The sequence below is a fragment of the Pelecanus crispus genome, chromosome 10 (assembly GCF_030463565.1).
Source record: "Pelecanus crispus isolate bPelCri1 chromosome 10, bPelCri1.pri, whole genome shotgun sequence".
NCBI lineage: Eukaryota > Metazoa > Chordata > Aves > Pelecaniformes > Pelecanidae > Pelecanus > Pelecanus crispus.
Window position 1 is genome coordinate 3455707 of NC_134652.1, and position 14938 is coordinate 3470644.

At 40.1% G+C, this 14938-nt stretch overlaps 1 protein-coding gene across 1 annotated transcript in view; it reads right to left on the reverse strand.

Moving 5' to 3' along the window:
- Positions 1-14938, reverse strand: part of DOCK1 (dedicator of cytokinesis 1) — a gene marked incomplete at its 5' end in the record, with an annotated part of 331885 nt that overhangs the window by 85641 nt on the left and 231306 nt on the right. The window contains 2 exon segments of the mRNA XM_075717891.1: positions 3441-3541; positions 4204-4282. Coding sequence (XP_075574006.1) covers positions 3441-3541; positions 4204-4282 — 180 coding nt within the window.

The following is a 14938-nucleotide window of genomic DNA, read 5'->3' on the forward strand; positions in this document are numbered from 1 at the left end:
TTTTCAAGTGGTACTGGCTGGAGGAAGCATAACAGAGAGCTTCACGGCCTAAGGCTGTATTGTATTTTTAGACACCCTCTCAGCATAGCATTATCCTAGAAAATACAAGAAGGAACATCTTGTGACATCTTGTACCTTGATGCACAAAATCAGGAAGAGAAGGTTTGGGCCCCTCACTACAAGAAGGACATTGAGGTGCTGGAGCGTGTCCAGAGAAGGGCAACGGAGCTGGGGAAGGGTCTGGAGCACAGGGCTGGTGGGGAGCGGCTGAGGGAGCTGGGGGTGTTCAGCCTGGAGAAGAGGAGGCTGAGGGGAGACCTGATCGCTCTCTACAACTACCTGAAAGGAGGGGGCAGGGAGGGGGTGTTGGGCTCTTCTCCCAAGTGACAAGTGATAGGACAAGAGGAAATGGCCTCAAGCTGTGCCAGGGGAGGTTTAGATTGGATATTAGGAAAAATTTCTTCATGGAAAGAGTGGTCAAGCATTGGAACAGGCTGCCCAGAGAGGTGGGGGAGTCCCCATCCCTGGACGGGTTCAGAAAACGGGCAGACGTGGCACTTTGGGACATGGTTTGGTGGGCATGGGGGTGTTGGGTTGGCGGTTGGACGGATGATCTTAGAGGTCCTTTCCAACCTTAATGATTCCTCTTTTTGCTTTCATTAAAAAATAATTCAGCCACCAAGCCAGGAAACATGAAATTAATTATTACTCTCGACCCTGAATTGGTTTAGTGGTGGACTTGGTAGTGTTAGGTGAATGGTTGGACTGGATGATCTTAAAGGTCTTTTCCAACCTCAACGATTCCATGATTCTATGTTCCAATGGGATTTTGTGTCCTGCCCGGGCTAGACCAAAAGCGAGCGGTCTCAGGCAGTTAACGAGCCAGGGCGGAGGTGGGAGCCCATTGGTCAGCCTCCCGGCTAAACCTGCCTCTGCCCTGCTGCAAAGTTGGTGGCACCAATGCCTCACATCTCCCATCAGAGTTATTTTTATACTCCACTCCCTCTCCACATTAATACTGGGAAAGCTTAGTGAATGGAAAACATCCTATTGCCTTCAGTAGCAATGGGATCAGAACCATAATGAACTCCAAGAATGTATCTGCTACACAGAATATTTGTACGTTAAAGATCATTACTTAAATAACGAGATGAGCAATATGGTAGTATCTGGCCACTTGTGGGATTTCTGTGGGATAATCGTGAGATACCCTGTCATTAACATGGATTAAAGAGATTCTTCTGCATCATTAAGAATCTGTTATTATCTAATGCTTAAATGCAATGTTTAGCAAAAACTACAAATTACAATAATTAAATTTTTAATTATTAAATATTTGACATACTAATTGAAATTTATACTTAAAAAGATGGGAGAGTGTGATATTGAATTAAGCGATTAACTATATCCCTGCGGCACAGAACTGGTAGTGGTTTCACATAGCAATAAAAGTTAGTGCTTCCAGACCACATATTTATTGCATCTTGAAGAATTTATGGTCTTGATTTCTGTCTCCAAAACATGATTAAACCGAACATAACAACTTGTAAAATCATTATAAACAGAGATTCACAATTTAGCAAACTTCATTAAGTAACCACTTCGAATGACTTAATCTATTTACTTACATTAGCAGTGAGAAATGTCTGTTGATTTCTTGAATTTCTTCAGCAAGATATACTGCTCAGTTGAATATCAAAATCACTTGAAGAAGATTTCTGTCTAAGGTTCCCATCCTCACAAAGAGGAGTATCAGCCCAAAAATGTATGTGACAGTAATTTCCAGTCCAATTACAGCTCAGCTGTTGGCTTTTTGGTCAGGTCAGGAGTCTGATCTGAACTAAAATGCTTACGTAGGTGGACACCGAGGTTGGAGACAGCGAGCAAGGGGAGACCAACAGCAGACACGGCTTTGGTCCCTCTGCTTTCTAACTGATTGGAGCGCTTTGCCTTTTGCAAGTATCCTTTGCACTCTTAATTGCAAAAGAGAGTTTGCGTCACTGGTCCCACCTTGTACAAAACCATTTTGTTCCATAAATTCTAAATCTAATGAAATAAAATTTACCTGGCTCTACAAAACCATCTTGCTTTCCTTTTGCAAACGTGTAACTGTAACGTTATTTATGATGTTTATAGCACAAGTGCAAAAACCTGCGCTCTGCTTGACATCCTTTTCCCACTGAACTTGTAAATATTCCCGTTTCATCAAGGAAGCCCCAGGAGTCACGGGTACGTACATTAGATCATACAGTGCTTAAAAATTCTGTTTCAACGCCCAGGTAAAGCACAGCTTCCAAAGGAAGCACCTCAAAACTCACGACAGAGTGGATGAGTTTGAAGGGCAAAATTTAGCTGCCATAACCCAAAAAAGGATGGGACACAGAGCCCTGTCCTTCCTGGTCAAAGCCTGTGACCCACACAGTTAAAGCAAAAAGCCTTTAAAATGCCATCTCACTGCAGCAGCGATAAACCCTTCCCATTCACGCTGTGATCACTCTCATCATAATAATATACAAAAGGGATTGAATGCAGAAGGTGAAGAAATACAAAATGCATCTTCTTTCTCTATACAGATATCTAAGATATACAATAGTACATACAAGGAGTCCGAGCTAGACTTGCTCAGGGATTCAGAGCTTGGAAACTCCTCATTTTTTCTGCATTAACTGTGTAACCTCATTGACTATGGAACAAACTGCTTCTGCAGGCGCTCTTTACAAGTGTCATGACACAGAAAGCGAATCCACACACCGTATTTGAAAACATGTAACTGGCTTCTTTCAGTGCTTGGTGTTTAGTTAATTAATGCTAAGGTCCACTACACTGGAACCCCAATGAAATTTAGGAGAAATACATGCATTAAAGAAAATATTCATGCTCCAGTCTTATTTCCAGTCTTTTTTCCTTTTGATAGGTTTCATTTGCTGTGGGATTCTGAATAGCAATCGCGTAGTTCAAGCTCCCTGTTCAGAGGTAGGCAATGTAATCCCTTTTAACCAGGAAAGCATACAAGACTGCAGTTACACAAACCCATTCTTCAGGGATATCGCAGTGAAACTGGCTGTAGTTACAAAAAATTCACTCTAAAAGGCCGTTAGGGATTAAGCAATAGAGTGCACGTAAAATGAGATTAGAATGAGCACAAAGCTAAAGTGATTTAAAAATTCAGTTTTATAGTATGTTAATACTTCTGAAAAGTCTTGACTTTGTGAACATCCTGCAGTATAAAATACTGTCTTCATCGGTAATGAATCATGTAATTTAGATCTTGATTCAAGGGTAGAAACACATGCAATACTTGATTCATGTTTTTAAAACCAACCTTTCATTATACCATGATTGCATCTCAATTTGAATGGATTTAGCTAAGAAATTAAACTAAAATTATGTTAATAGACCTCAAGTTCTTGTCCATGATTTAGATGACGAATAGGACTTACTTGTTAAGTATTTTTGCTCTTTTAGCACTTGAAAAATTCTCCAGTTGTAAAGACTCTTGTGTGAGAAAAGCAACAGCCAGGTGGAAGTAGTTGTTCCAAAGCTGAAAGCCCCCAAAATGACAAGAATAGATACCATTAATTCTCTGAAATGTTTTTCTGCACACCTACAAAACAACTTAGAAGTATCAAAATTATGCACATAAATATTTAAAGGAGAAAATGACAGACACCACAGAGACCGTGTTCCTTGATATATTCTTAGTACATCTCCTCGTGGTGTTTATGTTCCCATGAAACATTTCCTATCTACGAATCCTAATCGATTTGTGTTTTGATGATTCAAGTAAAATTAAATGTGAACACATAAATGCAAAAAAAAAAAAAAAAAAAAAAGGATCCTCAACAAGTGACCTAAAGCGGTGCGTTTCTCATCAGCAGGGCACTCGGATGCCGCGTTTCCGGCTCCACGTTTGGGGCAATAATTCTGCTAAAGCCATCTGCTGTAGAAAGGGGGAGGACACCCCTTTTTGCTGTTCCTGAAGGAAAGGAGAAGTTTTCTGTGATGCCCTGGGTAAGACTTGGTGCCGTTCCACACGACACGAATGGATTGTACATACCTGCTGAGCCTGAAAAGACTTAACGGGGCTAACTGGTCTCCCGGGGTTCACGACCACACATACATAACACCAAAATTACGTGTTTAGGGCAGAAATTTATTACAACATTAACATTAGTCCCCAAGACACTGGTGGCTTTTTCTTACCTGTAACTCAAAGTTGGCTTGATCGAGAAATTTTTTGTTTAGCATATCTGCATACTGATTAATTGCTCGCAGGAAGACTCTGAAAGATCAAGAGAAAATTACATAATTACACACTCTTCTGTGGTACCTTTGTACATTTGGCATCCCAATTAGACAAAAATCTGAGTCTGTCTGGAAAGTGAAATTTGTAGCTGTTACTTGAAAAGCAGTGTGATCTCACCACGGTTAAGTATACAGAATTATATGCAGATGTTCTCAAAATTAATCAAGTAAATTAGCATATGCAGAAACGCAAGGCATGTTTTGGATAAAATCACTTGTCTTTCAAATATCTCATGTTAATCAAGAGCTCATTAAAAATTCAGTTTATTAGAAAAAAGTATATATATTTCTAAAGTTACAGTATCTTAGTGTTGTACCTAACCTAGACCTGCAATTGGCTGTATTTTAACTTGCAGGTCAAGCAAAACATGTTTTTAAACATGTGAAGCAAACACTATTTTACTTATGACACAATAACACATAAAAATGCTGTTGAAGGACGGTCTTCAAAACATTGTTCACCGTTCTACTTCTAAAATGCTAATTTAGCACGCATATCGCTTTTCTAAAAAGGATGCTTCTTAAATTGCAACAGGAGTTGGCTTGACAATCTTTAAAAATAAAACCAAATGGTATACTACAAGTAGGTCACTACATATTCATGGTGCTGAAAAGTAAACATATTCTTCTTTGGTACCCTAATCTCCATTTTCAAAGTAAACATCAGATTCCTCCTGAAAACTTTAAATTTATGCTATGAAACTGTCTTTCCAGCAGACTGTGGTAGAGATTTATGTCTCCTGAAAGTACCAGCAATGATAAAGACCACTCATGACACGTACTACTTTCCGCCCCCCCCCCAATAGCAATCTTTAAAAAGAGAGTTCACTCTCAAATGCAAATAACAAAGTTAATCTTTCTACAGGCTGACAAACAAATATCAGAATTATTTGAAACAAACCAGCAGAGACAGTTTGAAAGATCTTTTACTGAATTTAAGATACTTAGAGATCTCTCCTGAAAAAAATTAGAATTTAGCTATAAGTTTGGTAACCCAAGAGAAATGAAGCCTCCAGATAACACATGGGCATCAGGATGCTAAGTGAGATTATTTATGTATACTAAATTAATAAAGTAAGGCAAAACTTTTGACACCACTGGGATGTGTCTGTACTATAAAGTCAGATCACTCCCACGGTAGTGTAATGGAGAAGGAAAGTATCCAAAGGTGAAAAGAAAAATTAAATTCATGAAAGAAAATGCGAAAGAAAATTGAAAGGATGAAATAATATATAAAATATAAAAGAATACAGAAAAAAGTAAATACATACATATAGAGGTATACACACATACATACATTTTAAAAAATTACTCTTTATAGCTAAGGCGTCATCGGCATCCATGCACTTGCAGCCGGCGTATGTAGAAATGCATTTCAGCAACAGCACTTCCGTCCATTATTCACCAGTATCTTTGTCAGCGTATATGTTAACTTCATTAAGAGGTTTTTATAAATGAGATGAATTCAGCATACACAATAATACACTGCAGATATATGTATTTTAGATCTATGTTTCAATTACTGAGCTCTAGCATATACTAAGATTGAAACTGAAGTTATCCATGTAATCAGACTATCAACAGTTTGATATGTAGACTTATAACCCTGTTTTGTTTTGTGGTTTTAAAGTCTGATAATACTATGAGATCCGTAAGTCTTCCTAGAAGAATTAGTAATTTAACATAGTGGGAAAGGCCATCTAATGCTCCTTGCCTTACGGAGATAAAATCGGTTCCAATACAGGGAGGCTTATGCCTACAATTTAATTACGTTGCCTCAAGACATCACTGTAATGTATTCAATCTGCTCCATCTAATTAAGCTTTGGAACAATCTCATTACTTTATATATCATTATTTTTCTTTAAATTGTAACTCTCATTTTTCCCCTATATTAATTCTAGTGAATACCAATAAAGAACAAATAACGTAGAATCTACTGTACATATCGACTGCAAAAGGACCAAACCACAGCACATCTGTTAAACTGTAGCTGTCATTAACCACCACCTGTAATTAAACACCACCACCCGCTCACAGCCCACGTGCTACCCCTGTAATCAGGCTGCTTTAGGAAGGTAGGTATTCCTCCCAACTTTTTACAGAAGAACATCAAAAGAAGAGATGCGGAGATTTAAGTGTTGATTTTTGAATTATTCAAACCCCATCTTAATTTTGATTTAGTTTGATGACACACTCAATCGTTCCATTACTGGATAAAACACTCCCTAGTGTATGTCAGTGAAGAAAGACCAGTTCTTGTCCCAGTGAAAGTCAACAGAACAGTATTTTTATTGTAACAGTACCTCTTCAGTTGAAAATCAAACATAAGTCAATGAGGATTTTTTGCCCGTTTCGACCAGTACTGAAAGGATTGCTGGAAATATTGATAGTCCCTTTACTACAACATGGGGGCAGTCAAAATATGACTATTCCAGGTCGTGGTACTGCAAAGTGAAACATGACATGGTACTTTGGGCCATGGTTTAGTACATGTGGTGGTGTTGGGTTGACGGTTGGACTGATGATCTTAGAGGTCTTCTCCAACCTTAATGATTCTCAGTTTTTACTTTCATTAAAAAATAATCCAGCCACCAAGCCAGGAAACATGAAATTATTACTCTCCCCTGAATTGGTTTAGTGGTGGACTTGGTAGTATAGGTTAATGGTTGGACTGGATGATCTTAAAGGTCTTTTCCAACCTAAACGATTCTATAATTCTATGATTCTATGACTGCTACAGTGCAATAACAGTAAAATCCATCCTGAATAATCCAGATTTAACTGAGGAAAAGGGAAGTTATGAAGTGGATCAATCAGCAATCAATTTAAGTACTACAACCTCCTGGCACAGCTGAAGTCACCAGAACGGCCATCTCATGGCTAAGCTCACAGCGCTTTCTAGGATCATCTCGTACCTCCAGTGCCAAGAGAAAACAGAAAAATTGTGATGATTTTTATCTGATGAAGTTAATTTTAAGAATATATATTAAAATACTGGCAATAAGAAGTAGCAAGTAGTATAGCACCCTGGGACAAGAAGAGTAGAGAGATTTCATCACAGTACTCATCCTTCATCTTGGTGTAAAGCTTTATTGCTGTGGGGCCCAACAAGGAAAGGCTGGATTTAGATAAATGTAGTTTTCTATCAGGCTGAGATTACTGACTACCACTCCGTGTACCCCTGACCACCTCATAGTCTCTTACGTACCCACACAAGACTGAGGAGAGGTGTCAGCTCAGAAAAAAGGTAAGTATTTCTACCTAGAATATTCAAACACCACCCTGTGAACGACCTGCAATTCGGTGAAAAAGAATCAGAAGAAATAACAACAGACATAGGGCTACATGGTTAATCAGACAGAAAGATTACTACCCTGAAGAGATCATTTGGATAGAAAAAAATTTTGCTTGATGAATACTTGGCTATCATCGAAGAAATGGTATGTTATCACCTGTGAAGTTTGCTGCAACTCATGAATGTAAAAACAGTTCAGGTTTATGCCCAAATAAAATTCAAAAGAGGAAGCAGAAAAAATTTTATGAATCATTCCAGGTGTTAGTTTAATCCTCTTCCTCCTCCAAAGCAGGTACTCATAATTTTCAGTAACTTCACTGTCAAAGTTAGAGAAACTGAAAAAATTGAGGGAGACGCGGCTCTTCAGAATAGGCAGAATTAAACCAAATGCACCAGTTCTGTACTGAAGACTGAGCTGGCTGCTGCCAACACACATAAGGATGAAAGGTGTACTCGGACACCACTGGGCCAGCAGACAAGTAATCAAAACTATCTCCTGTGCTCAGATGGAGAACATCAATCTGCAGTGGCATACCTTATCTTGCTGCAATTAATAATGAAGATTAGTTTCCAGTTGCGTGTGCATAAAAAGAAGAGCTTTTCTTGAAGTTCAGTTTCCATTAACAAAAGAATACATTATCCGTGTCAGGAAGAGCCACAAAAGTTAAACCTTGAAAAAGAGAGAAGTTCAGAGACTGGAACGGATCACAATGTACTCCACTGCAATACCGAGAATGTCACACAGCAACAAAATCTAATGCTAGCATATTGGAAAAGATTTGTTAGACAAAAGACTTTATCAACCCAATTAAAAGAAGGAAATTAACATTTCCTATGATGTGATTGGAATAGAAGGAATATGATTACAGAAGGAAGTCACTTCAGGATATGGGGAAGGAAGAATGACCGTTGCTAAAGGGCATAAGTACCTACCAAATAACAAAATTAACACCCTGGACAGATGAGGTTTACGTGTGCTGAGCCCCTGGGGATGAGTGGTGCTGGGGGTGGCTCCCAAATGCATCAGCAGCTTTCTGTCATCTCTTCTGTTGTTGTTAGGCCCTTTGAAGTAGGGACTGTCCTCTTATTCTGTGCTTAAGATATCTCCCGTCACAGTGAGGTCTTATATCATCATCAGGATTTCCTGATATTTTATCCCCGTTTACGTATTTCCCAGTAAGACACCTTTATCAGTTCTCCATAAGCCAGAAGGAATAATGGATTGCACAAACACACGGTGGGAGACTGCCAAAGTAGGTTAGTGAAACAGTTGAGCATCCGAGTGCCATCATGTTGCAGAACGCTCGGTCTGGGTTGTGTTAGGGTAAGGGTCCACTGCGAGACGTGAAATATTTGTTCTTATCTACTTGGCCCTGGCAAGACCTCGGCTGGAATATTGTTCAGTTGAAGTCACCACGCTTCGAGAGTGACACAAAAATATGGCAGAGAGAGAGCTTAGGTGAGAGAACCAAGAGGACAGGAGATGCAGAAAACCATGGCACAGGTTAGACATCAGGAAATACTTTGTGGTGCTAAGGACGGGCCATCGAGAGCAGAAATTCTCAAAACCCCACCAAAACAGAAAAACCAGGTTAAGCAAACACCTGTGGTCTGGTCGGGTATCACTCGCCTCGTCCTGCCTTGGGCAAAAGGACAGATTAGTACTAATTTCTTCAGTAATTTCTCCCCATTTATGGCTCTCAATCCAGAGTCAATAAATCAATTAACATGCTGCTGATTCAAGCCATGAACTAACTTCAACTGCAGCTACTGAGTTCTGGGTATTTTTACCATTATTGATTACTAATCACTTCCAGTAGGCCCATAGGGGGTTAATTGGTTTGCGGACGCACGCTTAGAGATTGCTCCACCAAACAGTGCAAAAATTAATGTTCGATTCTGTAATTTTAACTTTGCAGAGAGGCTCTTTTTTCCTACAAACCACCTCACCGAATTCAGGAGGCTGTTCATATATATCAAATCTAGACTTCAACTGGCAATAATAAATGAAGAAGGGACAAAGGGATTCAATTTATAAGTGTAACAGTAGTTACTGTGCCAAACAACTCTTTTTTTTTTTTTTTTTCTCCTTCTCAGGTACAGTCTGTTTTTCTTCCTCCGTTCTCTCTTATAATTAGTCAAGTGCCCTGATTTGCTTGTTCGCTCAAGTTTAAAAATATTCTATGCCCCATTTTCTTTCATTCAGCCTCTGACATCACTGGAAAGTATCCGCAAAAGCTAAAGGAGCCGAGGAAAGCTGGAAGCCACACGATGCTGCAACGCACCTCTCTCATCGGGTAACGCACACGCACAAATCAAACTGCCCCTGCAAAAAGATTTTTCTGGAGAAATAATCTAGAGAGAGAGATTGCAAAAGTAGAAACATTCTCACAGTTGATCTAGCCATTTTGTACATTATTTAGTCAGCTCTAGTACCCAGGGATTCGGATTTACACTATAAGCACTTAAGCAAAATACTTACAACAAGAAAATATGAAACAATACAAGCTACAAATGTACTCCCCAGTATTTTTCCTGAAGCAAACATCAAAAAAGAAGAACGTAAGAATGAACGAATGGCTTCCCTAATGACAGAATAATTATCTAAACAGGAATATACAGATACAGTTTAAAGTAATTTAGGTTTAGCTGATAATTCAATAAAAGAGAGGGAATTTGGAGTGAGGTTATAAAAGGCACTATTATGATGTCATTTCAGTTAATTTAGATGGAAGGATAATGAATGCTTTATTACAGCTGATCAGCCTTCCTGCACATCATCATGCTTTCCATGCTTGAGCTTTTGCTTCTCTGGGAGACAAATTTACTGTGCACATATGAGACAGACTACTCTTATCTTGTCAGACCGCGTATGAAACAACAGACCTAGACCTTGAAATCCCAATGCAAAACCCAAACCTGAACAAATGCTCGCTAAAGCATGAATAGCAAAGCCTTCATTTAAACAGCAATCACTTCAAATACCTTCAAATGCTTTTTCAACTTCTCAGCGTTGCAGAGCACAGTTAAGTTTTAAACAACTTTTTACTTCCCTATGAATTAAAACTTGTGTTTTAATTCCTATAACCACTTCTGTATTGGCATTGCACGCAGTATGGTGATTCTCCAATTATTTTAACCCTGGAACACAGAGAACACGTAGTGACCTGCTACACCTATTTTGTACAAGTCAAATGAAAGTCAAAATCATTAAAATGAGCGAGCATGAAGGTATCTGCCCTCCTTGCATCTCCCCTCCAATTTTCTCCTTTCCCAAATTCTCTCTCTCTTTTCTGGTGATGTTATTACCATTCACCCGTCTTCACAGCACCAGACCTGACAACTGCCCAGCCCAAATGAAGGTTTCCAAACCCCTCTTCATTTCACACTTCTGGGTATGATACTTCTCTGTCCAGTCTACGTCTCTCTCTTTTTATTTTGCCTAAAAAAATGTTTAAAAGATTCCCTGTAGCATCCTCTAATTCATCAGGCTAAAGAGCAGTCAAAACTTAAAAAAAAAAAGAAACAGAAACCTTGATCATTTGCTTTCTTTTGAATTACAATTCCTGGGCTGACTATGATAATAGCACAGAGTAATCCCAGTGAAGACTTGCTACTAAATACTTACATTAGCATAATCTTCTCATAATGTATACTCCACACCGGCACAGGTGCACCATGTCACTGTATTAACCTATTTTCTAATAAATATTTCAGAAACAGTTTTAGCATATTATCTATAATCACTGACACCTCTTTACTAATTTATATTCTGTGCTGTATGTCCTCTAAAACAATGGGGACAGTGAATGAAAAATAACTGCATGTTACGAAACTCTGAAGGACAAACTTGTGGTCTGACTACCAATAATAGATACCATATAGCAGGCACAACGTATTATTTTACGAACCACCTTTGCAGTACAGCTGTCCTGCACCTTAAAATAAAATTGATGGAACAACCCTGTTGGAATAGACAGGCAACAGTGTTACACCACTGGAAAAATCAAATGATAGATGTTTACAGAAATAAACAGTATAAAAAAAAGGTTTGGATTTACAGGTCATTCAAACGTCCTTGCAGACGTACTCTGCCTGCCCAGTAGCTGGATGGATCCACGCCAATACAGCCCACCTCAGACACCTGCTAGAATTGACGAGACCTCCCGGCAAGAAAAAACCTCCTTAGCATGAGGACAGCACCAATGCAATGCTCAACCTGAAGCGCAGTTGTCTGTTTAATGGTCTTGGCATAGAGTCAGAGGAGCATGGAGAGGTTGAGGTTGGAAGGTGCCTCTGGAGGTCTCTGGACAGACTGGAGCAGGTTGCTCGGGGCTGCGTCCAGTTGGGTTTTGAGTACCTCCAAGGATGTGGATTCCCCTGGGCAACCTCCTTGGACAACCCGCGGCAGGGTCTGACTGCCCTCATCTCCTCCTTTCTTGACCACTACTCTGCAGTCTAGGCTGTGGTTTCTTGACGACTTTCAGAGTGCAGGGAAGAAGAAGCTTTAGACTTCTATACTCTTTCTCAAAAGCACCAGTAACTTTGTCTCCTGAAATTTTATCTAAGATGTAACTCCAGCCACGGATATAACCTTATGTACTAAATTTCACCACCTAGAGAATTTTATGACAGAGTAATAAAAGATTGGAAATAGTGCTTTCTAATGGAAATGCTAGGAGACAATTTAGCTTAGGAGGTTTTAGCTAAGGCTACAATACTGGGAAAGCAGCGTCTATCGCAAGCGGACAGCGGACAGCATTAGTGCTCCTCTAACCCAAAAGTTAATATTCTAAAGGAAGAAGACTTACTGAATCCGGAGAGACTGTTTCTTATTATGGTAGCTGGCAAGAACTTGCCATAGATCTTATAATCTAAAACAAATGTAATTTGTTGTAGTGCTGCTGGCAGAAATCTCTGCAATCAGGTTAGCTATTAAACAAGCAGTTTTCATTATAATGCGCTGCTCAATAAAATGAAGAAAGTCTTTGCTACGCTACAGATATCATCACTTTCCCTTGGCGAGTTTGTTTGCTAAAAAAACACCTCTTCCAAGCAAGTGTGCAACCGGAGAGGACAGCTTCGTGGGCTCTCAGATGGTCTGAGCTTGCTGGCCAGGGCTGGTGGACGCCTACAGGCCATTAACGATGCAAGAGTGGAGGCTCTTGAAAGATGTCATCGTCATTCTCATTTTGACTTGACCTGAGATGGGAATTCAGCTAGTTTTTGCTGTGGTAAAAATCAATAAAACAGAAGCTGTTTCTTTCCTATCGCACTGCTCTTTAAAGAAGCATTCGGTCTGGAAAGAGAAATAATTAAAAAAAGAGAAGTAGCTCATGGGAAGCCTGGGAAAGGATGTCGCAGGCAAATTTTCCTGCAAAGCGTGAAAGTTCTGACTGAATTTGGAAAAAAGTTTTCAAATACTTGACAGCATCTCAGAGTTTGCAGCACAGGAACCTCCCTCGTTTTCTGCTGACAGCACTGTCCTCTGGAACTTACCCATTTCTACGGATACCTAGATGTGAATACAGATTAAGGCTACTTTAGGTAATTATGGATAAATCGATAGAATCGACTCCCTACATTTCAAATTCTTCAGCATTTTCATCAATCTTGCAATCAATTGTGAAGACAATCGCAACTGGCTAAACAAATGTCATAATGTTGCTTGAAAAATAATCTCAATTTTTCCTGTGGGTATTTAATTACTTTATCAAAATCCATCACAGAATATTAATGAGGTAAAAGAAAGCAATCTGCAGATGAAGAAGGTGTCCAAAGGTTAGTTTAACACCTCTTCAGTGCTGCTGGGGTCATAAATCAGGTGTGCTTAGCAACTCAATTTGCTGGAGAGGTCTCTTCCCTTTGTCCATCACCCAAAATGTAAAGTTCATCGTGATGCCTGATGGCAGAAAGTTTCCACAGGAGCTGAAAAAAAATTTGGCTTTTAGTCTTATGCCTTACTATTACTTTTATTGTCTTGCTACCAAGAATCACAAACACAGAGACACCATCCAGAAGAGCTGAAGTTTCACAAAATTGAGATCCACCTCCCCAGCACGCACAAGAAGTGACTCCCTGGGAAGAGGTTAAAATGCGATTTCTTGCAATAGATGAGAGCGATAAACCGCAGCGGCTGCTCTGCTTTGCTGTTCCACGGATGCTTATGCGGCTGACAGCTTTGTGAAGGGATCACTAATGCTAGTAAAGTAAAAAAAAAACTTTACTGGAGCTTTAGGTAAGCCTGCATTTGATCCCAACTGTGGCTCTCAGATATTAAAGTGACACAAAACATTTTAAGAAGGCAGTGGGGTAAGCGAGGGAGAGAGAGAAGCGAGACAAGGACAGCGCTCGTCTCCTGTACAGACGATTGCTCGCCTAACCCATCTATTAACCTTTGGACAAGATCAGTGGTTTGCTATTCTTTTAATTTCTCTTTCAGGCTCCTGTCTGATACTGTTTGCAGCAAGGAGACAGGACTGGAATAAATACTGCAATACGACGCTCCGGTACCTGCCAGTACCAGAAATCCTCCCAGCACAACGCTCATCAGGAGCCCGTCCCTTCCACGGCTATTAGCAGGGGTTTTGGCTCCCGTGGCAAGAGCTAATGTATCCTGCATACAAGGGATCGCACACGGAAACAGTCACGGATGATACAGCACAAAAATCAGGCTTGCAGGGCTGATAATAACATTTATAACTTCCCCCCCCCCCCCGTTCTAGTACGTCCCTTATTTTGGGGAAGCCCAGAAACACCGATTACCTCCGACTGCCTTCAGCATTCATTTCATCCTTACTAAGCACGCGTCTTCTCCAATCTGGAAGGGCTAAGTAATGCTGCAGATAAAAACGTACTGTCTCATAAGAAACCGCAACGGAATTGAACAACCAAACCCATTTTGGTTCGTTCTTTTAACAAGCCTAGCACACGCCAGCAGAACTGCGAGGCAGCACAGGGATGTTTCCGACAGCGCGACCGGATCAATTTGCAGCCTTGGAGCAGGTATCTCTTCCATCAAAACAATGTGCTCCGGTGCAAGGTGGCTGCAGCGTGCAGTTGTCGGATGTGTTCAAGGCTAGGGAGGATCCGGCGCTCGCTCTGACATGCCAATTCTCCCTGGAATTTTACAGCTGGTAATTAGTTTCTGCCCGGTAAAGTCAAAGCCTCAGAGGCAAACGCAATCGGGGTCGCAAAAAGAAGGCCAAGTGTGTCAATGGGACAAAGCTTTTGCTAAAAAAATTTTTGTATTAAGTTGTGAAATACAATTGCAGATATATATATGCCACTGCTACGGACACACCATTGTTTATGAGTACATCTAAAGGTGTCATTC